This window comes from Perissodus microlepis, chromosome 20 (assembly GCF_051167445.1).
Source record: "Perissodus microlepis isolate ML-2025 ecotype Zambia chromosome 20, ASM5116744v1, whole genome shotgun sequence".
NCBI classification, from domain to species: Eukaryota; Metazoa; Chordata; class Actinopteri; order Cichliformes; family Cichlidae; genus Perissodus; species Perissodus microlepis.
Genome location: NC_140480.1, coordinates 5,662,051 through 5,688,052, shown reverse-complemented (window position 1 = coordinate 5,688,052; position 26,002 = coordinate 5,662,051). Strand labels below are relative to the sequence as shown.

Here is a 26,002-nt window from a genome sequence, read left to right as displayed (position 1 = left end):
GAGCTTGGCTGGAACTGGCTCTCACTGAAATATGACTGATATTTTCGATTTGGTTGTATATCAGTCACTAAATGCTTGATATGTTTGTCTTACATTCATCACCAGACAAGTTCTGATGATTAATTGGATCAGTCAACAACATTCCTGTGTACCAATAAAACACCTTTGTTGCTTTGGCTGTCTCTTCCAAGTCTCTTCATTCTGGCTTGTGTTCTTGATAGGTGGTGGCCACGTAACTGATCCAGTTTTGTATGGTGTCCCAGGTCGTTTGCAAACTGCTAAGTTTACTTTATTTGCATGCCAAACACCAGCAACTCTAGCATAAATATTTTATCTGGTCTGGAAGTTGAGAGGAAATTGCTAAATTCAAAGGCAAATCTTTTTACTGTAACTCCTTTTTTGCAAAAATGCACAGAAGGAAAGCTGTGTAAAAAAAAATTGCAACCTACACAGGTCTCCAGTCTATCGCAGTGTAAACACTGAAAGACAGACAATCCTTCACGCTCACATCTACGGACAATTTAGAATTGTCAGTCAACTTAACATGTGTGTCTTTGGACTGTGGGAGGAAGTCAGAAACAACTTAGAACATAGGAACTCAATCCTTGGGTGGCAGGTGGATTTGAGCCCATGATCTTCTAGTTGTGAGGTGAAAATGCTAACCACACACACGTTATATACACTAAAATGAAATTATAAATAGGCTTGAATGACTTAAAACACTGACTTTAATGATATTTATATATAAAAAAATGTTTACAGCTGACTTAGTAACAAGCTCTACCCATAAAATTAAAAGGCCTATCAAGGGGGAAATACACTTCCTGTATGGCAGCAACACCAAGATGGCCTAGAAGTGGGTTTGTTTAAATCAGCTGTACTATAAACTTGAAAATAGCAAAAAGTGATAAGTGGTTCTGGGCAGCACACCAAGAAAGCTCCTGGCTTCAGTCTCCTAGTTGGGGTGGGGCCTCTGTGTGTTGAGTTCATACCCTCAACTTATGGATAATATGCGCCAGTCAGTGGCAACAGGACAGCACTAATTAGTGCAGCTGAAGGACTTATTTCACTATCAAGACCACGTTTGTCTCTTTTATCCATCACTGAGCAATACCTTTTTATGTGTTATAAGAGCATTACTATTCAAGAGTATTAATATTCATTCATTGATTTATTCATAAAGGTGTCCAGTAAAAATGAGTAAAAGCATTAAATAAATAAGTATGAATAGGCATATATGTAAATACATACACTGCTGCTGCATCTGACAGAGGGTGGGTGCTAGGAGAGGTGTGGGCGTGTACCCTCCGAAGTCCCGCATGTCTTAGAAGGCAAAGCGACTTCAAGGGTTTGTTCCTCGCCTCGCTCCAAAGACCGCACTTGTTTTGCGACTGCGGCAGTCTGAAGCTTGGATTAGAATAAACACATGTTCCCTCCACCTCAGTGTAAAAATTGCAGGTACAGGATTTACGGGATGAAGTCATTAGAATGAAAGACGGCGTCCTCCGACACTTGTTTTTTCATCTGCGGACCACATGAACTGCACACGGACACGCGCCAAAGTTAATAGATCGATGATGGTTGGAGATTAATTTGCTTCCTCATCAGGCGTTTGCTTTATTTTGTGGAATATATTGAGACATGGCAAAGATGCTGTCCATCCTCGCAAGAGTCGTGCTTTTCAAGATACTGGCAGTTATTGTCTTGCAAGGTAGGCAATAAGATATATTTATTTTTTAAGGTTGTTTATGAATCCACTCAGTACCTTTTTTATTTATGAAGAACTTCTGATTTAGCTGTTTACTATTATTTTTTATTGTTTTGTTTTTTTGTTTTTTTTAAAACATAGCTGCTTCTAATAACGGTATCTTGGCGTCCCGCGCCTTGGTCCAATTGGACTCAAAGGCGTTTGGCTCCCGAGGATCCGCTGACTCACAGCTGTCTGAGACAACAGAACCAAAGTCCAGACAAAAGCGCTGCACCTGTTATTCCTACAAGGATAAAGAGTGCGTCTACTACTGCCACTTGGATATCATCTGGATCAACACCCCCGAGTAAGGCACGCTTTATTAAGTTCAATCCGCTTTTGTGCAAGAATCCCAGAGGTTGCACAACGTCTCCTTGTTTGTCAGGTGTGATAAGAAGTAGCAATTTAGAGTCTTTCAAACGAAGATTGGCACGTGGCTGGTTTTGCAACTGAAATAGGAGCCGTGCACTAGAGGCACCACACATTGCAGTTACACCCAGTTACCCACCCCGAGGCACCAGATTCAAGTGATGGCAGGCCCAACAGATTGCCAGTGTTCCTGCAAGAGTTTGGAATCAGGCAGGTGGAGGATATTATTTACCAAAGTTAGTGCATTTATTGTGTTTTCCGGGCACGCCATGAGTCATAGCCTAAGTCTGTCTATTGATAAAATGCAATGACAGATTTCTTCATTGCGCTGGCTGAAATGGTTTGACAGATATATTTAGGATTGGGTAGTAACAGGTTATGTGGGAACAATTAAGTAAGTATTGTTACATCTTTAATGATTATTTGATTCTATGTTAATTAGGTTATGTATTTAGCTTTATCTAGCCATAGCCTTTACCATTGCTATTAACTGGTGAAAAACACTTGATAAGGGGTGTTTCTTAGACAAGTTGTCAAAGTTATGGCAGGAGAAAAAAAGGAGTCGAGTTGATGTTTGCTGTCAGCAGCAAACATCTCAACTACAAATATAAAAAGGGGCAGTCTAAGATGCTATACGTCTACCAAGGATTTGGTTTAGTTTCAGATTTTTTTTTTGTTGAAAAAATTTGACGTGAAGACATGGTGTAAAGCAGACCTTCCCAAAGTGTGGGGCCCGCCCCCTAGGGGGGGCGCAGAGCCATTGCAGGGGGGGGGGCGCGGCATGAAAAGGGAAACAGCAAAACGCTTGGACACTGCTAGCACGGGGCGCCCACACAAACGCAAAGCAGGAGATGAAGCATCGCTGAATATGTTTCCAAACCAACTTCATTCTAAGCCAAAGACTAGAAAATATGGTGAAGCATATCTTCCCTTTGGCTTCACCTGCACAAGTGCCAAGGTAGGTCTCCCCTGCAGAATTGGTTTTCCCTGCCTCGAGAGCAGGCGCTGGGCTCTTCAAATCACGGACAAACAGTATCCCACATTCTTAATTTTTAGTTCACAAATACTTGTTGTAATGACTAACTACTCCTGACATTTTGGAGATATTAGCTCTTTATACAGTAAAGTTACAGTGGGATACGAATAATATCAGGCTGATCCTGCCACGATTTGTTCCCTCGGTTCAAATCAGGGACAAACAGTATCCCACAGTTGTTCATGTTTTTAAACCCATTTGGCACAGAGAGGCATTTTTTGAAAAATGTATTGATAGCAATGTTGAATATTATTACACAGGAAAAAAATCAACTACATGTAAAATAATTACACCGTGACGCCTTTGCCTTTCTAAATAGAGGGACAGTAACTGTGTGTGTAAATGTAAGCGTGTAAAACCTGAAGATAGAGACAAAATACTGTTAATCTGACTATCTGCCATTCTGCAATTCATCTCCTGTAAACAATAACGTGGGGCACAGCGTGATGTGGAAAAAGGCACATACCTTTGACGTTGCCTGACGAACTCTGTATTCCTCGTCCACACATAAACCCCAAAAAGGAGTTTTAAAAAAATCTCCGTTTTCGGTGATTCCAAACGCCGTTTACGTGTGGACGAAACAGCTGCGTTTTCAAAATCACCCGTGTACGTGCGGACGCAGCGTAAAATAGTTAGTAGTTTATTTTCTTACTACCTGCAGATTACTTGTATTTGCTTAATTGTTTACTCAATGTTTGAGGTGTGAAATAAACCGCAAAATATGGGTGTGTGTGGTTGGAGGATGTGTGCGTGCGTGCGTGTGTGCGTGCGCGCGCGCGCGGGGGGGCGAATATTTTTCTCGTAAAACAAAGGGGGGCCCAGCAAAAAAAGTTTGGGAACCACTGGTGTAAAGTGTCTGATCTCGCAACAGTATCAACTTCTGCACATCAAATTCAGATTTCCTTTTAAGTTAGGCCAAGCACCACATTTAGTAAGATTTTCATAACTTTTTATAACTTTTAAATAATCCTGCTCAGGAACGGACAAACAGTCAAACCAATCTAGTCACAAATCCTCTTTGGCTGAAGTCTTACAGATAAATATTCTTCTCAGTTAGTTAGCTGGCTTTTTATTTCCAGCTATAGGACTCATCATCTAACTTGTGGCTGCCACTTGCAGTTTGAGTTCAGCTAAAGATCTGTAAAGTAAGGTAAAGGCAGACGCCCAAAGACCTGCCAAAGTTCTAAAACCTTTTTGTTATGTCAGTTTCTCCTATAGTGGGTGTGTCCTTACACACATATTTACATGGACACGCACACACACAAAGTTGAAAACAATACCAGTAACTCTATTGCAGCAAGTATTAGGTGCATTATGTGCGTGTTGAAAACTTGTTCTTACATGGTTGGAGCACTGCACTGAAACAGAAGACTCCCAAAAGGATTTGATGCTTTTGAAACAAAAACATAGCAAACCCTTAGTTAGAGGAGAAATCCCAAATGTTCCATCCTTTTGTTCTTGCTTACAAGACTAACTTTGAAGTATTTGTGTGTACATACAGTACGACATCTCCTCTATAGCTCCAAGTTTGATCAAAAAGATCCTGCACATTGTAAGAGTGTTTAAAGTGAAGCTTTCCTCAAATCTTTTCTTTCACTTTGGAATAACTGCCCTCAGCTGACAAGAGCATTTCACTACATTGAGCGTGATCTCTGACTCACAGCCCCGACTTTAGATTGAACAGGTATTAGGTTCAAATGCATTTCACCCTGAAGTTAATTACACAGGCTGAAGTGCCAGTGGAAAAAGACATTCATTGAATTTATTGAATTTATTCAATTTTATTGAATTGACAGATAAATTCATTGAATTTATCTGTCAATTCAATGAATCTTTCATTTGTCATACAGAAATGCCCAGACAATAAAAGGTTGACATTGTCAGCAGACCCCCCCCCCTTTTCCAGAACCTCGTAGGTCCTAAAGATATAAAGGCCTCTAAATAGATCTTTATTTTTCACAGAATCAATCACACATGGTTGAAAAGAGATGAGTGGAAAGAGAAAGAAAAGAAGTGATGCCTACCTGGCACTTGGAGTCTAAATGTTATCCAGATGCGAGGATTAGGGCCAGAATAGACAATATAGTGATGGATGCTGACATTATAAATGTGATATATCGAAGTCATATGTCAGGTTTGTTTTTTATTCAGTTTCACTGACCTTTCTGGCTGCATTTTCCATTATCAAAAGAACAAATGTTCCCTGGTTCACTGGAGAACATAAAAATGTAGTTGTTTAAAAATTGCTTTAAAATGAATAATTAAAACTTAAAACAAATTTTTTCTGCGTAGGGTTTGAGCACTGACAGTGTGAAGGTCCTGATGTATCTGCTCCATTTATTATTTTTGCTTTGTTTTGCTCATCTGTTGCTAAATGCTGAAAAAAGGCCTCTCTCTGTCCTTCTAAGGCGCACTGTGCCGTACGGAATGTCGAACTACAGAGGACGTCAGCGAAAACGACGTGGTGTTCAGCCGTCCCAACACGAGGGGGCAGAGACACCGCGCTGCCGTTGTGTTGTGACCGATGCAGACCCGGAGTGTCGTGATTTTTGTCTGTCAAGGTCAGTCTGATTATTTCTGTAAAAATGATATTGAGACAATCCTTTTTCCTCTCTCTGCTTTTGTGAATTTTGATTGCATCCATAAATGAGCCTAAAGAGTGACAGAAATAAACCTTGTGCTGACAAGAGGCTTATAATAAATTTAACATGAACTTCAGAAAATGCCCAGACAGAAATGTTGACATTGTCAGCAGTTCTACTTTCTGACAGGCCAGATCCTGTACTTGAATTACTCTGGTTTATCTGTACGGTGCTGCCTTTAGAGCCCACAGGACAAAAAATATGTCCACACAGTTGCTTTGGACAGCTGTGCTATTCTCACGTGGACACAGCTGGAGAAAAACACCCAGACTTTTCGCTTCGTGTAAAATATGTTTTCAGCAATGGCTTGCACTACCTAACAAGAAAACCAGTATTGAGTTAGGTTCTTCTTGGTGGGCATCTTCTAGCACGTTGGCAAGGTGGTTAGCACAGTTGCCTCACAGCAAAAAGGTCCTGGGCTTGACTCCACCCTCTGACTGGGGCCTTTCTGTGTGGAGTTTGCATGTTCTCCCCGTGTCTGTGTGGGATATCTATGGGTTCTCCGACGTGCAATTATTGGAGTTAGGTTAACTGGGAATTCGAAATTGATCCTAGATGTGAATGTGAGTAGTTGTCAGTCTCTCTGTGTTAGAGATTGGCAACATGTCCAGGTGTACCCCGCCTCTCACGCTATGACACCTCCAGCCCCCTCCAGGCTCCAGCCCCCCTCTCAACCCTGAATTAGATGGAAGAAAATGGATGGATGGTTGCTCTAGAGCAGTGGTGTGACTGGTACTTTTTTTCTTATAAATATAACTGATAGGCACATCGTCTAGCCTGTTATCAGACAGAATAGGCAACTTTTTCTTGCAGTGGTTTGTCATTGACATTTAATTTATTTTGGGCTTACCTTACGTTTGTTTTTTACGTGGTGATAGAAATCGATTTTCTCCTGCTGATGATTCAAGACCAGCTAACACAATTTCAAGTCAGCTCTGATGAATAGCAGTTTGTTCAATAGCTGTGTGGAAAACATCCCATGATAAATCACTGCACGAAAAGCCTGAACTTCAGCAGCATGCAGCACTTTAAATCGCCACATAAGTGCAGGGTAATAGCTGTTCATAGGTTAGGTTAACACAAACAAGTGCTATCAGCTGCTTCTTGGAACTGCCCGTAATTGTTAGGGAGCTGAAATTTCCTTCAGTTTGACAAGCCTGGACAGTCAAAGGTTAACTTTCAAGCATGAGGGAGGTTCTCATACTGAAAGGAAAATGCTGTGACATTTACAAATCTAAATTAGGATTGTAGTGGGCCACCACAAATCCAGAGCAAGCACTTTTCTCTAACAAACTGTAGCTTGAATAGATTCCTGGTTAAATATGCTGTGATCAATGGACAGTGTGCTAATTTATAAAATATACACAAAACATATACATAAGTGTTTGACTCTTCCTACTTATTTTAAGCAGAAACTTGTAGTATATTTTTAGTAAATTGGGCATTTGTTTAAAATGGGAAGAAAGAGGTTGGTGAATAAATCTGTCAAGTATCTGATTTTACTGTACTGTGTGCTTCTGGATACAGCACATTGGTCTAAATAAGGGCAATTTGTATTACTGTATAATCCCACACTGGGGACCATGAAGTGAAGCCACAATGACACAGTTTCTTTTGAGTCTCCTAACTTTATGGATCTGCAGCACTGAATTGCAATATTTGCTTCTTCAGTATTACTAATTTAGTCTGATATGTTCTCTTCAAAGCTTCATACAGATCATCCCAACCCGAAGTCGTCATAAAATTCCTGGACTTGGATGACAGTTTGATGCACCTCCATCTTCTTCTCTTCTTCTTGGGTGAATGGACCCTTCATTTCTTTCCGTTTGGCACTTTGCCTTCCCAGGTACGCACAGGGAAAGAACTTTGGAGTTTAACACTGCCGACATTCCTCAGCATCATAACTCTTGGAGCAAGTTGGTTTCAAGAACTCAGAAACTTCAGCAAATGTGATACAGACCGCGGAGCCTATCCCCTTTTGATCCCATCTGAGAGCCTCATGAGGAGAACTTTAACCACAGCATAATAGCTGGTGACCTTTTGTTATGCAAAACTCGTTTAGACCCACCCTTTGCGTTCATATGTAGTTTTATGAACTGCCTTTGACTCAGTCTTTCAAAATAATGAGATCATATCAATGTATATAGGAAGACGGAGGCATTTTCACAAAAATGCTATAGAGGGAAAAGCGCCAGGAGGAGCTATGTAAAGCAGGATGAAGCCATGATATTTTGATGTTTTGCCTGATACTTTGCCATTAAAACACCATTCCACAATGGAGAATGCCACTTGTGTTATGAGGCATATTATTGAGTTTATGTAGCCTCTATGGAGGGCATTTAATTATATTATTTGTTAAAACCATTATTGATGTTCATCAAGCTTTCATCTCAGCTCCACAGCAAACTCAGATTAATAACAACTTCAGAGCCAGTGAACTGCTTTATGGTGTATAGCTAGGATTCATTTAAAAAACAACTATGCAATGCATCTTATTATATCATTACCCTTCAGCTGAGCAATAAATACATTTATTCAGTGTCCTCTAACAGATTCTGAGCAAGAAAACTTTGCTTATTTATTCTCTAAAAGTTTGCACCTTTCAGAATTTAGAGTAAAAGTAACAAAAATATTCTCACGGCAGAAAAACTGCAGTTAGTATAAACTAAAGCCAAGTCAGATTACGCAGACTGCTCTAGAAAATCAAACAGGAAAATTACAGGAGTAAATGTTAGTGTCTGTTGCTTAATTTATGGAGTTTAAAATGAGGAAGCCCTAATAATTGACTTATATTAGGCCCTCGAGCTTAAACTAGCATTACAGTGTTTTTCACATATTTCATGTGTAGTCACAGGTTCGGGAATGCAGCTCCTAAATTAAACTTGTCACAATTGGCATCTGTGTGCAAGAAAGATAAGACAAAGGATGAGAGACCGTGAACATTAAGCAATGTGATAATATTGATTGTGGAAAAAAAGTAGTATTGTTATACTTAAAGAGCTACTTTTTAATGTGAGGAGAACAAGACCGTGTCTATAGTTTTATAGTTTATAGTTTTGTTAAAGAATCCAGTGTTGAAAGCAAGCATATGCCATGATATGATATGTAACATATTGGATGCACAGAGTCAAAACTATGCATGCGTTTTCCAAATTACACATATACTTTCAAAAATCTCCTCACTTTGTGTCGTATGTATAGTGTGTGAGTGTGTGTGAATTGTATGTACATTTAAAAGCTCGTATTCCCATTCCTTAATCAACCGTTAAACATAGCAGGTCAATAAAAAAGAAGCTTACTCGAAATAGAGGTGGGAGCCAGGATTTCCTTTAACAGTATGACAAAACATCATTAACACTGGCAGTAACAGTGGTTTATTATAGAGATGAAATAACTTTTCTTCCTGTAAGACTGGTAACTTTATATAATCTGTTAGCCAGTAATAGTGACTATTTTCATGCTATTTACTTGTTGTATGCTTTTTATTAAAACAGGTGTGACTCTTAATCTTTGGACAAGATATCAGGAGATATGAGGAGCAGTAAACAGAGTAATTTACATGTAAATCCTTTCAGTTATATAAGTGAACTTTTTTATATGGTGTGACAAAATTTCACATTTTTTTTCCACCATTATGTAAATCCTGCTTTTTCTTTAAATTCTCTTTCTGCGTATTTGATCCTCACGCCATACAAATACTTCATTACAAATATACAACTGCCTCAGACTGCGTAAATGTACAATAAGTACCCAGACCTGGTGAAGTGAAATTCTTTCATCAGAAATGGAGCTTCTCTGGTCTAGAAAAGTGGTCTGATGTGGGGAAGTACTGAGTGCAGCACAGCTGAGTAGCCTCAGGGTTTATTGTCTGTTGGGTGTGCACAAGGTCAATCACAGTGCTTTAACTCTTTTCACCAAAAATTACTCACTCGTAGCGATCACATGTGCTGAGTTGAATTTATGATATCTACGCTCTAGCCCAACTCATGCTCAGATTGTGAGATGGGAACTGCCGCCACATGTATACAAATATTTTATCTCTCTAAGCCAGTCCACCATTGTACAGTATTTAATACATTTAAAATCTAAAACTTGATATTAATAATTATACAAGTTTCATTACCTGCATTTTTTTTCTTGTGCTAAAAAAAAGATGAGCAATAAATAAAGCGAATACCAGGAGTTACAAAGTTTTTCAGCAGATACTGTGAGAAGCTGATATAAGCTGTGGTTTGTGACGCTTTCTTTCAATCTTGATATCTTGAAATAACAAAGTTATCCAGATAATGGGATAATGTCCTTGTAATCTATGCAAAAGAAAATATTTCTCCATGTGATCACGAGATAATTTTCTAATTAATTTGAGTCTTTGTTTTCTCAAGAACAGGAGGAAAATGTCTTTTCATTATAAGAAAACATGTTGGCTATCCTGAGATTGTGAGATAATTTGCCTTGTGATAACACATTTTTAAAAATCGCGACCATGGTCACTTTTTGCTGTTGTTGTTGTTTTTACATTTTTGTTTTACATTTTATCCATTAAGGCATTATTTTGTTTGAAATTTCTCTCACACAACACCTTCCCCTTGTAGACAGACTGAGGTCATATGGACCCTCTGAAACACTAATACCACCTATCATCTTGGAATGTCACTCTAAGTCCACCCTAAATAAGCCTACCCTGGAGCCTCAGTGTAAACCTACAGTGAGCAAGGTCTTATTCCCACAGTATACCATGGGAAATATTTCCGAGCAGACATCCTGACTATTCAACAGCAGGTTCAGGGCCCCTGTGTGGCTTACAGTTAGCTGTTTGTGTTCTGGCTCATTAAATAAATGAGCCCAGTGTGTCATAGAGTGAACTTACCGGTCCTAATCACTGATAATAAAGATTGCTCCTTTCACAACAGATTATCTAGATATGATAAAATCATCAAGATGCTTAATTACATTTATTGTTTGTTTATGTTCAATTTATTTTGATCATGTAAACAACATACAGAAGATCATTAAGGAAAGAAAAGAAAAAAGAAATGCTTCACAAAATGCACATCAATATTGCTTCACCTATTCTGATTCAGTTACATGTAGAAAAGTACAGCATCTTATCAAATATGATATGATAATTATGATATTATGTTGCTCAAATGCACACTAACTGAGTCTAATGGAGCCCACCTTCTACATCGAACATTGATATTTGTTGTCATTTTACAGTTGTTTGTAAACAAAATGTAATGTATTGTGATGTGAATATGCATTAAAGTCTTTTATGCTTTGATTAAATAATAACCAGCTTTTTAAAATGCTGTTATTTTATTGTTCATGAGACGACAGCATATTTATTATTATTATTATTATAGTAATAATATTACGAGCTGGCACCATTTGGATGCCAACATCGGTATATCAGAGTATTTCAACTGCAGCTGAAAAATGAATTATTAATGCCAGAGGTCAAAGGAGAATAACCAGACTGCGTTAAGCCGTAAAAAAGGCAACAGTAACTCAAATCAACACTTGTTACAACAAAGGTATGCAGAAGAGCACCACACAATACAAGGAAAGTTAAAGCAGATGGGCTACAGCAGCAGAATGGCACCAGGTGCCATTTCTGTCAGCTACGATTGGGAAACTGAGCCACAATTCAAATGGGATCATCAAAATTGGACTGAAAAACCTTGGACAAACATTGCCTGGCCTGGTGAGTCTCACTTAAAGGTGCAACATTCAGATGGTAGGGTCAGAATTTGGTGTAAACAACATGGCATACTTTGAACTCCTTGGTACCAACTGAGCATTGTTTAAATGCCAAGCCTAGTGAGCTTGTTGTTGACCATGTTCATCCCTTTCACTGTACTCAAATGACCCCCACAGTCTCACACATAGCTCAGTCCAACAGAGCATCTATGGGATATGTTGGAATGAGAGACTGGCATCATGGATGTACAGCCAACAGATCTGCATCAACTGTGTGATGCTATCATTTTAACATGGGCCAAAATCTCTGAGGAATGTTTCCAGCACCTTGTTGAATCTATGCCATGAAGAATGAAAGCAGTTCTGAAGGCAAAAAGGGTGTTCAACCCAGTCCTAGCAAGGTGTAACAAAGGAAGTATCTGAATGTATTTGTGTAATTAAAAAAAGCACGTATAATATTTTAAAAAATGACGAAATGCTTCTCTACTTTCCAGAGCAAGTTTAAAACTACATTCTTTCTTGATACTTCACACTGAGGGGGCTTTATTTCTTTATTTCTTTTATTTATTTATTTTTTAAAGTTTTTTGCGTTCCACTTAAACCTCAACCTGATGTTTCTAAAAAAATCACTCTAAGCTGAAGCCAGCATAAAAGAGGTTGGAGCCAAACATTTGGAATCAATTCCTTGATTTATGATAAAGTGGTCTACTGAATCATGGCTGACATAAAGGCCTCCTGGCATGTTTATGAGTCACACTTTTTAAAATGTATTCCAAATGATACTTATAAGGTATTGGGGTGCTAAAGATTGTAAGTCATCTCTGTAAACCGGTACAAAGCTCAGCGCTTACAAAGTTCTTATGTGCCACCTGTAATTTAACAGTTTTAAACTTTCATCAAGTATTTGTATGTTTTTTGTTTGACCCCTTTAAAATATCTAAACATTTATTGAATTCATCCTGTGAAAATGAATTAAAAGATAAGATTAAAGATTAAAAGAAGATAAAATTGTGAATCTAATGTTATTGCTATGTGCCAGTTTAGTTTTGTTGTTAATCATAAATAAAACAATAAAAAAATATACAAGACGTAAAATTAAATGATAATAATATAATAATACATGTGGCATGTAACTTTAATCTTGTTCCATAACATGCAACTGTACATTATGGATGGTAAATACATACATAACACTGGGGAACAAAGACTCTGGAAAAATAAGATTCCAAGAATGCCTACCTAACAAACCCAGTTTAGGGTTATCGTCAGTCAGGCCTTTACAACAAAGGTTTGTGTTTCAACTTGAAAGACAAGGGGAACATTCCCATGTTGCAGACAACCAGTACCTGCAATTTATTTGCACTGCGGAAATCAGAAGTTAAAATACAAAGAACAAAAATCAACAACCCAAAACATTTAAATACTTTTTATTTACCCTTTTCCTATCTTTGAGTGTACATTTAAGCTCCTTTAAACAACATCTAGCCAGTTGGGGGACAGAGAGATTCATGGCCTATAAGCAGTCATTTCCCTATTAAAACATCAAAACTGAGCAATGTGTTATTAATCTAGAACAAGGACAAATATCTTCACAAAATGGCACTATCCATGAAATCTAACTACAAGCGAAATAATTCAGAGCAGCTGGAGCGACACCAGACCTTAGTATTTTGGTTAGCTTTATTGTTTTGGTTTACTGCCTCCGCAGCAGTGTAAAAATAACAAACTTAGGAAAGAAGCTCTAAAAATGTAGACTGTCTGCCCAGCGCCAAACTGCAGGATATTAGCAAAGAGCCAAGTGAACATATTAAAGCGTAGCATCTGAATAACAATGAATTTATTAATATGTAAGATGCAGCTGTGGTCTGCCTCCCTATTCCCGCTCTCTGCCTCCCTATTCCCGCTCTACCACACCCACCCACACACGCAGGGCTTGGGGTGCAGGTATGTCACCAGGGTGCAGGGGAGGCACTCCCCCTCTGTCCCCTTCTGGCCGCCTGTGCCTCAATTTTATTCTGCAACCTAGACATCCACATTACTCACACTCTCACATAACACATACATATAGGGCCTTGGGGGTGGGCACGTTTTACAGCATCCAGAGGATGGTCGTTGTACTCCAACCCACCTCTGGCGCTGGTGCCCTACCCTCAATTTTAAATGCATTTAGACATTGAGGGTTTTCGGGAGGAGCCGTGCTGCTCTCTGAGAGGAAGCTAGTACCATGCTCTCCTGAGTTTTAAATGCACTTTAGAACAGCACACAACAACATTACATATGAGCGGGCGTAGGGAGGTTTGAGGTCTTCACTCACCCCGGTTCTGTTAGCCGTCAGGGCTGGGGGGCTGGGAGGAGGTGCTGGCCGTCAGACTGGGGTCTGGGATGCGGGGCCTCCCTGCTACTGCAGATAAGGAGGTGGTCCGCTTGCCTCCACCCCAGAGAGAAGGGTTACATCTCCTGGGTCTAGGTGTGGCTTGCCCCTCTGGGGGCGGGGGTACCTGGACCTGGGATATAGAGTATGTTTGGGGAGTGCGACTGTCTGTGCAGTGTCTATTTGTGTCTGTCTACACGTTGGGTGAGTGCCGAGTATTTGGTTGTGCATATGGGGGTGGGAATGCACGTCTGTGTCCGCGTGTGCCTGTTTGTCTGTGTCTATATGTCAGGTTGGGTCTTAGACTCAACCTCTCTGGGTACATCTCAGGCCCTCTAAAGTACGGAGGCCTATCTCCCCTCACCACACTCCCTGCCGGTGGCTGATGCCCTCAGACGTTGGTGTGTTGGTGGTCCTTGTCATCTGGGGCTGGGCGCTCATGCATGTACCGGCTCACTCCTGGTGGCCGATTGGCGGGGCCGGGCGCCTGTGGCCCGGCTGAGCTCCTTCCGGGGGTTGGGATGCCCTCAGGCCTCTGGCCTCTGGGCCTGAAGCTCGGTCCTCTCTGGCACAGCTGGCTGCCGGCGGAGCCCGCGGGCACGCCACTGCAACCCCCTCTGGCCTCTGCTCCGTAGCTGCGGGGTGACCTCTCGTTTGGGGCTCTACTCAGCTCTTCCCAGGAGGGTGGCACGGTTCCCCCCCCCCCTTTGGTGGTCCTCCTCGGGTCCTTGTACTCTGGGGCCTCTGGATATCTGGGGCCTGGATCTCCTCCATACCTGCTTCATACCCTGGTGGACGGGGCTATGGCTCCCCACACTCCCTAGCAGATCGTTACATGGAGAAACCTTTGGAATACAAGCATGCTGATCCACACAGGTATGCACACAGGTGTACACACGGGTGTTCACAGACGCGGACTACACCTTTCTTGGCTGCTGCCTCAAAGCACATTGTGCGCTGTCTATCTTGCGTGCTGCACAATATCGTTTATTATTTAGTATCTACTGTTATCTACTGCTAGCTAGTTTATTGTGATGGTGCTGTTTTTATTATGTTGCTCTTTGTTGTTTGCTTTCTCTTCTGTTTTTTTTCTCCATACAGGTGATCCAGGCGTTTTGTTTGTTTGTTTGTTTGTTTGTTTTTTCCTTTCTTCCCCCCTTCTCACCGTCTCTTCTCCCCTTTGGTTTTCTTTCTCTCCCTCTCTTTCTTTCATTCTTTCTCCCTGTCCTATCCCCCAGTCACGTCTGTCCCGTTTGTAGCAACCGAAAATAAAATAAATACATAATTATAATAAAGGTCAATCAAATGGACCAATATGGCAAGGCCATGATGATCCACTTGGTAAAATAAATCCGCTTGGCATCTTTCTTGGCCTTAAGACAACAATTCTGATGGCTAAAGATCCAAACGGGACACAAAAAAAGAAAGAAAAAAAAAAAAAAAAAGATGCAGCTGTGGTGCAAATCTACACTAAAGAGAATGTCTTTAAACAACTGGCAGTAAACTGAAACCAGCACTTGATTTACTTAAAGAGAACATACATCACACATACAGAATATGATCTCCAGCCCAAACCTCTTGGTATTCAAGGATGAGGAAGTTTTTCTCATACGTCTTAAGAAAAATATACTGCTACCCAGAGGGCATGATTATGTAGAATTTTCCTTTCTTTTTTAAACCGCAAGGTAAATCATGGGAGGAAAAGTCTTTCATAACATTTGACTTCTTATGCAGCTGAGAGTCAAATCTCACCTCGAGGAAGAAAGTAACATGCAAACACTGGTTTGTTCTACTGAGGAATGTGAGGAGTGTTCCCAATTGAACTGTTGTTCCCAGTGGATGACCTCAACATTCAACTGTTGCTTTAGTAACATTATTATAAACAAACTAATGAAGCAATCCGTTGTTTGGTGATTAAACCTGTTTTGTACATGTATAGTTAGCTTATATGCTAACTACGGTTTTTTTGGCTTTTTCATTTTTGTTCAAATTGAAAAGTTTCCTAAATATAAACTTACTTCTGGTTGTGTCAAATGTGAGAAATCTTTATTTTATCAATTTGAGTGGGCTCAAGCTCACCTAGGGAAGGCTGATGTATAAAAAATCTTGCGCTTTGTACACAATTAGATTGTGTGTGTTTTTGCTTCACTGAACTTCTCATAAATTGACTTTTATTATATTTCTAAATACTTGTTGTTAAAAAAAAATAATGAAAGGAATATTTCCAAAGAACTGGTTTGCAGCCTGCTGTTAAATAAATTGTCTTCTGTTTTCCAAATTATTAGTCGATGTCACAGAAGAGCAAGTGTCTGTTGTGTGAAAGAGAAATGGGCACAACAGAAGCAGCAGGAGTCTTCAGGCTGTTCACTTTAGTGTGAATTTGTTTATTTAACCATGGACATTAAACTGCACTATCGAACAATGAAGTTAATTATCTTTCAGAAATACCATCGATTTTGGTCCTTTCTGTGTTTTTTGCTTTTGGATGAAATAAAATGCGCTCTGATCAGTGATCGCTGCAGATAGCTGCAGAACTTACATAACTGAAGCAAGCATGTCATTAATTGGCCTAAATAACACCTCAAAGTGAAAACATGTTTATTAGCTTGAGTAAAAATGCTAAATGTTTGTACCTGTAAAAGAACCAGGCCGCTTTGGAGGATGATTACTTTCTCATTTATCAGAATAAAGCTGTCTGTCAGAGCTTTATTTGATGATGTGCCCACAGGGAGCCAAGAAGTGCAGTGTATGAGTACAGGCTGTAGCACCACACCAGGTGCACATAGATGTAATTATGTGTGAAGATTCCTTCAAGAATTTAATAACATGAATGAACAAAATATTGGCCTCTGGGCTTGATTACTGCTCCCCTCTAACAACTCAATTTTTACAACACGACATTTTACGATGTAGAGTTAACACCTACAGTACTGATCGGAGAAATGATTGTTCCATTTCACTGATCCCCATTTTCATTCCAATGTGGTTAATTTCATAGGGGTTTTCACAATTTTGTCAAAGAATGATAACTATAATTATTGCAGAGAAAGACTTTATTATTATTATTATTTTTTTACTGTTTTTCTTAATAAAAGCCAAAAGCGGCGAGCTGGCTGCAGACCTGCAGTTTTCACTCTAAGTGACGTTGATGGGACATACTGAGTACTGTACGTGGTTATGTGCAAATGCACATTAAGTGCAGTAAAAATTATGTGGCCTGTAATTTTAGCCTCAAGGGTTTATTTCTGCTTTCGACACCTTTGGAAATTTGCAACATTAATCACTTAGTTAATGCACTTGCAGTAGCGTCATACTTTTCTGTGTGGGTTTTCTCGGGATTTAGCGCAAACTCACTGCCCTGGTCCCTCACGAACCTCTTCATGCCTCCCCACAACTTTTACGATTAATTAAAACTAATTTAATAAAGTACATTTATCCAAGTTTTAAAGCCTAATGCGAGTGCTGTACTTTAGGCTTGCACAATAATTTTCAATTTGGCTAACTTTTTACATTAGCTTTACAACATTTCATATGGAAATATTGCACTTGTTACTTAACTGTATTAATATTTCAGCAGTATATTTTGTAATATACTACTTGGGATTGATTCTACATATAGCTGAATCCATCTTGATTGACTACAGTAGCTACACATTAATCCATCACAAGCAATTGCCAGACATGGTTAGAGTGCATGACTGGGTAGGTATTGGTAACATACCTATATGTGCATCACTAATGACACATGCATGATTGATTTGTTTGTCTTTTGAATTTTTGAGTCAGACTTTATATTGGCACCTACAGTCAAGCCTCAAGGATGAATTTTCCCATCAGAAGTGAAGTGATTATGTGCAGCCGTGTATTGCACAGCAAAACGTTTCACACTTCTTGACATCAAGATTACCAACTTGACTGATTTGAACTTGTCACATAGTTTCCAAGCTGTCTATCCGTGACACAACAACAGCATCATTCCATGGCGCAGTGGAGCAATTTGGCTTTTTGTTCCTTCTTTGCTGTGTAAATCTGAGCAACAGTGATCAAACCAACTGGCAGATTTATGCTTCTCCAGACAATACAGATGTTTGTCTGCAGCGTGATATGGTAAGGTTGTTGCAGCTTGCAGATCGGTTTAAATGAACACCTTCCAGATCTCAATAACAGGTTGTGTGTCAAGGCCCCGGGATGTTTGAGCCATACTGAGCATTCTAACACGCTGATGTTTAGCAGGTATAATGTTTTCCACGTTTACCAAAGAGAGACCCTATAGATGGATGGGTTAAAAAAAAGCAGAACAAATCATTTCCCCTAATTATTGTAAGTACAAAGTTATTGTGTCATTTCATTGACATGTTAGAGTCAAACATTTTTAATAGAGAGCAGTTTGGAAACTTCCAAACTGGAGAAAACTGCCACCAAAAGTCATTTTTAAATGTGGTATTTGGGTTTTTGTCATATAAATTAATGTCTGAATAACACATGAACAAACTCCCCACAGAGACAACATAGAAACACTACTAAAGTTTTCAGGGTCATAGTACAAGAAGCAGCTGTTTTAAGTTAAAGGGGTTTAAATAAAAATAAGTATTTTATGATTTTACACATTTTTATTGAAAAGCACCATTTAATGTTTCACATTTAAATCAAAAGCTAATAAAATTTAAACTCCCCAAGTTGATTTCTTACATAAAGACAATTATTATTATTTTAATTATATGTTAATGTACACAAATAGTTCTAATATCATTAAACATACAAAAATGTGCATAAATTTCCCAAACAGTATTTTAGAATACTTTGAAAGCAAACACAATACCAAAGCCCAGAATCTCAATGATGATCAGTACATGAAAAAAACAACAGAACAAAACAAAAAAACAACAACACTAGTTTACTTTTAAAGCTTGTAAAAGCATGTTTGCTTTTAAACAAGAGATGCTGACAGAAATCTTCCCAGTGTTTATTTGGTCACAAGTCAAACAAACTACAGACAAACAACTCTGCTGGAAAATCACGACAACCATCTCACTATATAAAATCTTATTTATTACTGTGTCCAGCAATGAGCTAGATTTAGATCATATAAAAGACAACAAGAGCTCTGTTATTTCTGGGTTATAGAAAATCAATTAAATCCTTTTTTTTCCTTTCAGTGTTTGAAGGCAGTGATCAAAGCTGAACAAGATGAAGACAGAATGAGTGAAAGAGTTAGTGCAACTTCCTTTTTTACTCGATATGTGTAAACCACAGCAACCAAGATTGTAAATTCACTCACCATTGTGGATCTGCAGAGAGATGAAGAGAATAAGCTCATGACTCTCACACCCACAGGGAATTTTCTGGGAACAGCAATGCACTGTGCACCTGCGCTAGAGTTTTTCTTTTATTCCTTCATATCCACTTTCTTTTTTAGTTCACCCAGAATCTAGCAAAGCAGAAAAAGACACTCTGTAAATGCAAAAATGTTTAAAAAACAGTGATGTTACAGTCTTTTTTCTTCTTCTTTTTTTTTGTACAAGGTGTAGCCTGTAGAGCTGTCTGATTTGACTTAAAACATCTGGAGGCCAAGGACGTGCCTCACAGAGGACGGTGGAAGGTACACTGACTTTGATGTTTACAGTTAACAGCTAATTAGATCCAGGCAAGAAACTTGGCTGCCTGTCATAGCCTAAATATTATTTCTCTGTCTCTTGTAATTTTCTGCAGTGCCGTCACTTTTATACTATCCCATAAAACAGAAATGCCATGTCAAGCATTCGTGGCCCGACAGCAAAGCAACGTTAATTTTTATTTTTTTTACATTAGTAATAAAAAAATGAATCTTGTAGACTAATTTTTCATTCATGTTAAAAATTTTGTCAACAACCAAATAAAAAAACGGGAATGTAATGATCTAATAGCGGCCACTGTATTTTCACTTGAGTCTATGTTAACATATGGAGAATATAGACATGCACCACTTCAATATATTTAAATTATTTGGTTTTTTTTAAAGAATGACATACATTTTGGCATCCTGGGGAAAAATCAGTTTGTGAAGTTCTTTGGAAAGTATGAAAAAAGGAGTGCACTTAATTTAGTTTCATGGCTTTACTGTGATTTTGTTCACCCCTTCTTCAGGATCTTTCAGATGGCTTCTCATCCTGTTTCCTTCCCATGCTGCAGAAAACAATATGCGAGGGTATTAACAATGGTAAAGAATACACACCAGACAGACTTTTAGGTGAAGACCAGCTGTGTCCAAAACTCAGCATTGCTTCAAGCAACCATACATTTTGATTCACCCACGCCTTATCACGAATAATTTATCTTCCAGCGTTTTCAGATGCCAACACATGCCAAGCATCTGCTTCTCACACTTACTTTAATTGCTGCATTCCTGAACTATCTCAATCCCTGTCATTGAGGCTGAATGTGAGGACTGCTCTGTGGTTATGTGACACAGTTGAAAGTTCCTATTTTCCATTTTCTGATCTAGTTATTTATCAAATCCTCACTTGGGTCAAACTTGGCAAAGAGCACGGATTCAGGGCTATTTCTGCTCAAGATGTTTTCAGTAACATGTTGTAGGAACAGCAGATGTTTGGAGCACTGCGAGCCTAAGCTGAATCCTCCTTTCTGTTACCACATAACTTCAATAAACTAAAAAAGGAAGAAAACATTTGTTATTGTAGTAGCAGTTTCACAGTTATATGAGGACATTTATATTAGCGTAATCCATAAATGCTTATTAAAGAGTTTATGATGTATTATTCAGCATGTATACAAATACTTATGCAATCAGCCTTTGAGCTTACATGTACAGTTTACATGTATGACCTGAGAAAGCCCTTTAACAAAAATACTGGCCCTCAGTAGAAGCACATTATTGCCAAAATGGAGCCATATGGGAATGAGCCATAGTGTAGTCTTTTTTTGTTTGTAATTTAACCTTTTAAATTACTGGCAATTCACTGTGGGATTGTCCCCTGTGAGATACATGAGTCTGAGACCTCTGGAGAAAGAAAGAAAAAAAATTAACCACTAGAATAATCGCTGGCTCCTGCTTTTAACTTATTTTCATTTCAGGGTCTACTGTCACCAGTAGGTCAATACAGCAGTGACAGGAACTTAAATTGCAGTACAATGAAAATAAAAGTTATGTTAAAAATGTATTTGCTTTAATTAACAGAGAAAAAGGAAGTTAAATTAATAAAGTTGGATATTGGCCCATAATCATTTTTTATATTACTAAAATACAATAAATGTTTCGATTTGTCGTATTATTGAATTGCATGGATAATGCAACTTTTATAATGTGAAGACAGACATGTGCAGTTATTATATTAATACTGGTTGGAAAGTGTGTATTTACAAGATTGCAAGAAACATTTTGAGGTTTACATTTTTGTTTGCAGTTTTTTCTTTGAAGAAAAATATACTGAGCTGTGTATATTATATTTTCACAAAAGAAACTCGTAAAGTTGGCTGCCTAATATTAAAACAATCCAGTAAATATATAATACATATAAGAGTACAGGGACATGGTCATGAAAGGATTTTATATTTCTCATTTATACCTTTTGATTTGTCAATCAGGGAATATGACAGCTTCAATAAAGGAATGTTGGGATGCGGTAACTTCCAGAGAAGTTAAGAGTGCGCAACCAGGCCGTTAAAGCATGGCACATGCCAGAATACGTGTGGTTTCACAGAAAGACTGCAGGTGCAGAGCAAAGGAAATAGTTTTAGGAGTTTGATCTGTTTTATATGCACCTTGTTTATAGGGGAGCGTTTACATTTTTATAGTAAATTCCAACCATTGTGGCGGCTGTGACAAGAGTAAAGCTGGTAAATGACTGCCACCAAGTGGAGAAATATTATCCTAACCACTCTGCATGACTTAAGCTTATTATAAAGACAGGTAAATAATCCTCTGATATCCAATAAATGTTGATGTGGGTACTTGGTCACTGTAGAGACCACAGACTAACTTGGCAATAAAGCATCAAGACATATCCTATAGCATTAGTTTTTCCTCCAGAAATCTTACCCCTCCTTTATGCATATCCTGTAACCAACTGAAGCAGACCCAGTGAAGCGTGAAAGGAATTGATTTTCCTGTATGCATATTTGCATTTCAACAGAACACACTTGTGCATGAAGCCAAAGAGGGCGTTCAGCACAGAAGGTTCCTATGACTCACCATTGCAATACATCACCCACAGAGCCTCCATCAGCACAGTGCTTGCTTTGCACAGAACAGTGTGGCAGTTTTTACTTAACCTTGTGAGATATGGGCTTTGAAAAACTCCTGAATATAAAATAATATGAGGGGTTAAACCTTGTCACATATGTTTGTAATTGCATCATGCAAAGATTAAGGGAGCTGTATTTGCAGGTAATGATGAAAAAGGAAAGGCAGCTCTCTTCAGTGTAATGACGCCTGCCAGAGAAAATTCTGGGATCATCTTGTGAAGTTTGCTTCCCATCAGTATTGCCTTTACTCTTAACCTGATCTCAAACTAATCTTAACACAGTGGCTCAAACAGAGGCGCCCTCTGATGGGCCACAGAGTCACTGCAGATTGGGCGTGGACGACCAGGATAAAAACACTAAGTCCAATTAAGTCGAACGAATATGATTTTTGAAAGGAAACAGCAGCATTTACTATGTTACTGACTTTGAACAATATTCAACTTGGTTTCTTTTTCTTTATTATTATCTGTTATTGACTTATTTAAAAAACAAAACAAAACTGGAGGGCTTGGGCCATTAACTTTTTTCAGCTACTGAAGGGAAGAATTGAATCCGTTTCTTATGAAGCCTAAACTGATCCATAGTGTTGGTATCTCCAGCTTTTAAGTGATCGTTAAGTGTGAGAACATATGACTAGACAACACGCATATAATTCCTCCAACCTATAATGCAGTAAGCATCTATATTAACTGCACTCAATTCTTTTATAATCTTCCAAATTTACTAATGGCTTTTGTAATTTATTAGATTACAGTGAAATTAGGCTATAGAATTAATTCTTTTCCAGCCAGAAGCCCCCCACCCCCCCATTACTGAGCCTTACAGCGGGATAAGATGACCCGAAAACCAGTAAAGCAAGTGATAAGACACGCTGCGTGTCACGAGCAGAGCGGTCCTCACATTACGCACGACGTTAGGAGTTCCCTTGCTTACACCGTGAAAACGCCTCTCCTCTGTCCTCCTAGCCCTTCCGACTGCTAGCCATCCCTGCCGGCTTGTGCCTATCTTCCGTCCCAGCCTGCAGGGCTGCATCTCCCGAGGCAGAGAAAAAGGCTCTCCGGGGCGGTGGCGGCGTCCGTCTTCCAGTTCCCTTCATCTCAATGATCAGAATCTGGGCTGAAGCCTGACACCCGGCTCTGACAGGACAGGTATGCATGTTTATTTGTTTGTCTCATACGACGCGGATGACAGCGGAACAGGTGCATGCTGCATTTACCGGGTATTACGAAGTGACATTGGAGGCAAAGAGGGAGAAGCATCACACACACCGGTGATTATAGCTTTGCGCGAATACGCGTCCTGCATGCTCCGTAAAGACACTGCTTTTGTTCCTCAAGTGTCATGGGCGGATGAAGAGGGTGTTGCCACATTAGCTTTAATACGACCAATATGGTCGGCAGGCTGGTTTAATAAGCTGCATGGAATGAGGGCACCCTTTATTCCATGCATATCAAGGCCCAGCAAAAAGCAAGTGCACCTTTATCGGCTTACTGAATCATATAACGTCTGGTCAGCTCCCTCGCTAAAAACATACAACCCACGTACAATTGTTCAGACCTATTCTTGGAAATGCCGGTGTGTGTGAGAGAGAGAGAGGATTATTATTTCTCTATGTCTATGGAGCTAACAGCTGATGCTCAAGATAATGAGCTAATTGAAGTGTATTGTCGCGGGTGTGGCAGAGGGGGCAGGCGTGGGCGCCGAGGCAAGGGAAAGGTCTCCTGAATATGTCAACTGCACTGTTTAAAAGTGGGCTATTTAATGAAAATGCTGGGAAAGTAGAAGGACGGCAGTTGTTACTTTTTTCGATTGAAACGACACATTTATAACAATGAATAAAGAAAAAAGGTGCAAAGTGGCACTGATTCAAATTGTGATGTTGTTTTCACTGGAAGTGTATGCGTTTTCAGAAAAAGGCAACAGGTGTGGGGGGTAATTGCCCATTTTTATGCCATTATTTTGAAAATTTGGGTTTTAAAATTTGCTCACTTTCACAAGGTGCATCTGTAAACTGCACATCAGAGCTAAAGATTAATTAAAACAATGAGTTATTTCATCACCCCTCCCCCTTCCCGTCTCCTTTTCATAGAGAACTTAATAGCACAGCTGCTACAGTAAAAGTTTGCCAAGCAGAGGAACAACAAAGAGAATTCACCGAGGCAAACAGTAAAAAAGAAAGGAAAGCAAAATACACACAAAAACATAAAATAACCACAATGCAAGCTTTATTTTAACACTTCCAAAAAGTTATCATCATAAGTAATGCCTTCTTCTGTTCACCCACATACTCAAACAGACTGCCAGTCCTTGTGTCTCTGGCTTGTTTGCAGCCACACCGCAGGCCACAGTATCTCCGAGACTCAGAATTTCAGAAACTGAGAAGGCAGAGTGAAGAAGGGGGCAAAATAGATCTAAAATCCATCCATCTGTCCATCACACCTCTGTCCCTCCATGCATCCTCCAGTCTCATTTTCCTTTCACCTGATCCACTTGTGGTCTCCCTGGTGCATATAACAATCTTGTAACTATACGCAGTCATAGTGGTGCTCCTCGCGTCCCTCATTTAGAGCAATGCCTCTTTGTGTAGATGTATGTTTAGGTGAACACTTACAGGAAAAAAATATTGAATAACTGTTTTCTAGGTTTTTGTCATGGTGCTGCAAGAAGTTTGACTGCAAGCAGTACAGTAAGAGAATTGCATGGTACATTTTCCACAGAGCAACTTCCTCTAATGTGTGACAGGTAGCAGATATTCAAGCAAACTCCTAAACTAAGAGTGTGGGACTTGCAAGGTTATATGCAAGTCTCACACTTTCTGGTTAATGTGCAGCCTCTGTGCAGTCTGTCACCAATCAATACACACACACACACACACACACACACACACACACACACACACACACACACACACACACACACACACACATCCTTTTAGGTCATCATGTGATAGACTGACGGGAAACACCTTCGTATGTGTCTTTTTATGCACCTAAATTCAGCAAGAGTGCTTGTTTAGACTAGCACACATTGATGCAATTCTCCCTTGAGTCCTATTTTAAGTCATCCTATGATCGATTTGTAATAGCTCATTGAAGCATAGCCAGTGGTCTTTTCACAGCCAACGGGGAATTCTCCACAGGATAAACTCACATTGCTTCGAAGTAACAGGAGCTTTCAAAGACATATTACGGATAACAAGCAGCATGTAATAAGCTGTCACTGTATTATCATCACAAATGATGTGCGACAGTAGACAATGCCCGACCTAGGAAGACATCACATCATTTGTTTTTCTTTTGGAGATCCCTCCTTTAACAATTGGTTGCACAGTTTGACACAGGTACCAAAAAATCAAATGTCATCATAATAATTTTAGAACTTGCATAAATGCATTTTCTGAGGTAAAGCATTGTAACTTCTAATACCTAACAGACACTGTAAAGGTAATTCAGTTCAGTTCAATTTTATCTATATAGCACCAAGTCGCAACAAGTCACCCCAAAGTGATTTATATTGTAAGATAAAGGTCTACAATGAGCAAGCACCTGGTGACAGTGGGAAGGAAAAACTCCCTTTTAACAGGAAGAAACCTCTGGCAGAACCAGGCTTAGGGAGGGGCTATGACCTGCTAGGAGTGAGGGGAGGGAGACAAGACAAAAGAAACACTTGCAGGGAGCCAGAGTTTAGTAATAATGATTAAGTACAGAGTCGTGTATGAAGACAAAGAGAGTGAAAAGAGGTGAAGAAGAAATGCTCAGTGAAACATGTGATGTTCACAGCAACCTAGGCCTGTAGGGGGGTTTTAGGATCACCTGATCCAGCTCTAACCATACGCTTCATCAAAAACAAAAGTTTCAAGTTTAGTCTTAAAAGTAGAGTGGCTTGCTCGATTTTGC

At 39.4% G+C, this 26,002-nt stretch overlaps 2 protein-coding genes and 1 long non-coding RNA gene across 4 annotated transcripts in view; 2 read left to right on the top strand and 1 right to left on the bottom strand.

Annotated features, from left to right (window-relative positions):
• The first annotated feature begins 1,206 nt into the window (after positions 1-1,206).
• edn3b (endothelin 3b) lies at positions 1,207-8,082 on the top strand. The gene is made up of 4 exons (XM_084917350.1): positions 1,207-1,711; positions 1,850-2,054; positions 5,561-5,713; positions 7,501-8,082. Exons 1-4 carry the CDS (start codon positions 1,642-1,644, stop codon positions 7,553-7,555), a joined length of 483 nt encoding a protein of 160 aa, XP_084773476.1. The 5' UTR covers positions 1,207-1,641; the 3' UTR covers positions 7,556-8,082.
• Positions 8,083-17,483: 9,401 nt separating this feature from the next.
• On the bottom strand, positions 17,484-23,123 carry LOC146363918 (uncharacterized). Its single transcript, XR_014798918.1, has 3 exons — positions 23,040-23,123; positions 19,144-19,293; positions 17,484-19,043 (listed from the first exon to the last, which is right to left on the bottom strand). It is a non-coding gene; the product is annotated as an uncharacterized LOC146363918 (long non-coding RNA).
• The window catches only part of LOC146363917 (band 4.1-like protein 1), a 49,300-nt gene continuing 46,237 nt past the window's right edge, over positions 22,940-26,002 (top strand). Inside the window, exon 1 of one of the 2 annotated variants that reach the window (XM_084917347.1) lies at positions 22,940-23,254. The gene's annotated coding sequence lies outside the window, so the exon portion shown is untranslated. The remainder of the gene's footprint in view (positions 23,255-26,002) is intronic. The other variant, XM_084917348.1, reaches the window with a different exon arrangement.

Excerpts from the sequence above, each read along its gene's own strand:
- edn3b (XM_084917350.1), top strand. The coding sequence starts at position 1,642 with ATGGCAAAGATGCTGTCCATCCTCGCAAGAGTCGTGCTTTTCAAGATA. Across the intron at positions 2,055-5,560 it reads ATCTGGATCAACACCCCCGA|GCGCACTGTGCCGTACGGAA; the intron begins GTAAGGCACGCT and ends TGTCCTTCTAAG. Across the intron at positions 5,714-7,500 it reads CGTGATTTTTGTCTGTCAAG|CTTCATACAGATCATCCCAA; the intron begins GTCAGTCTGATT and ends TTCTCTTCAAAG.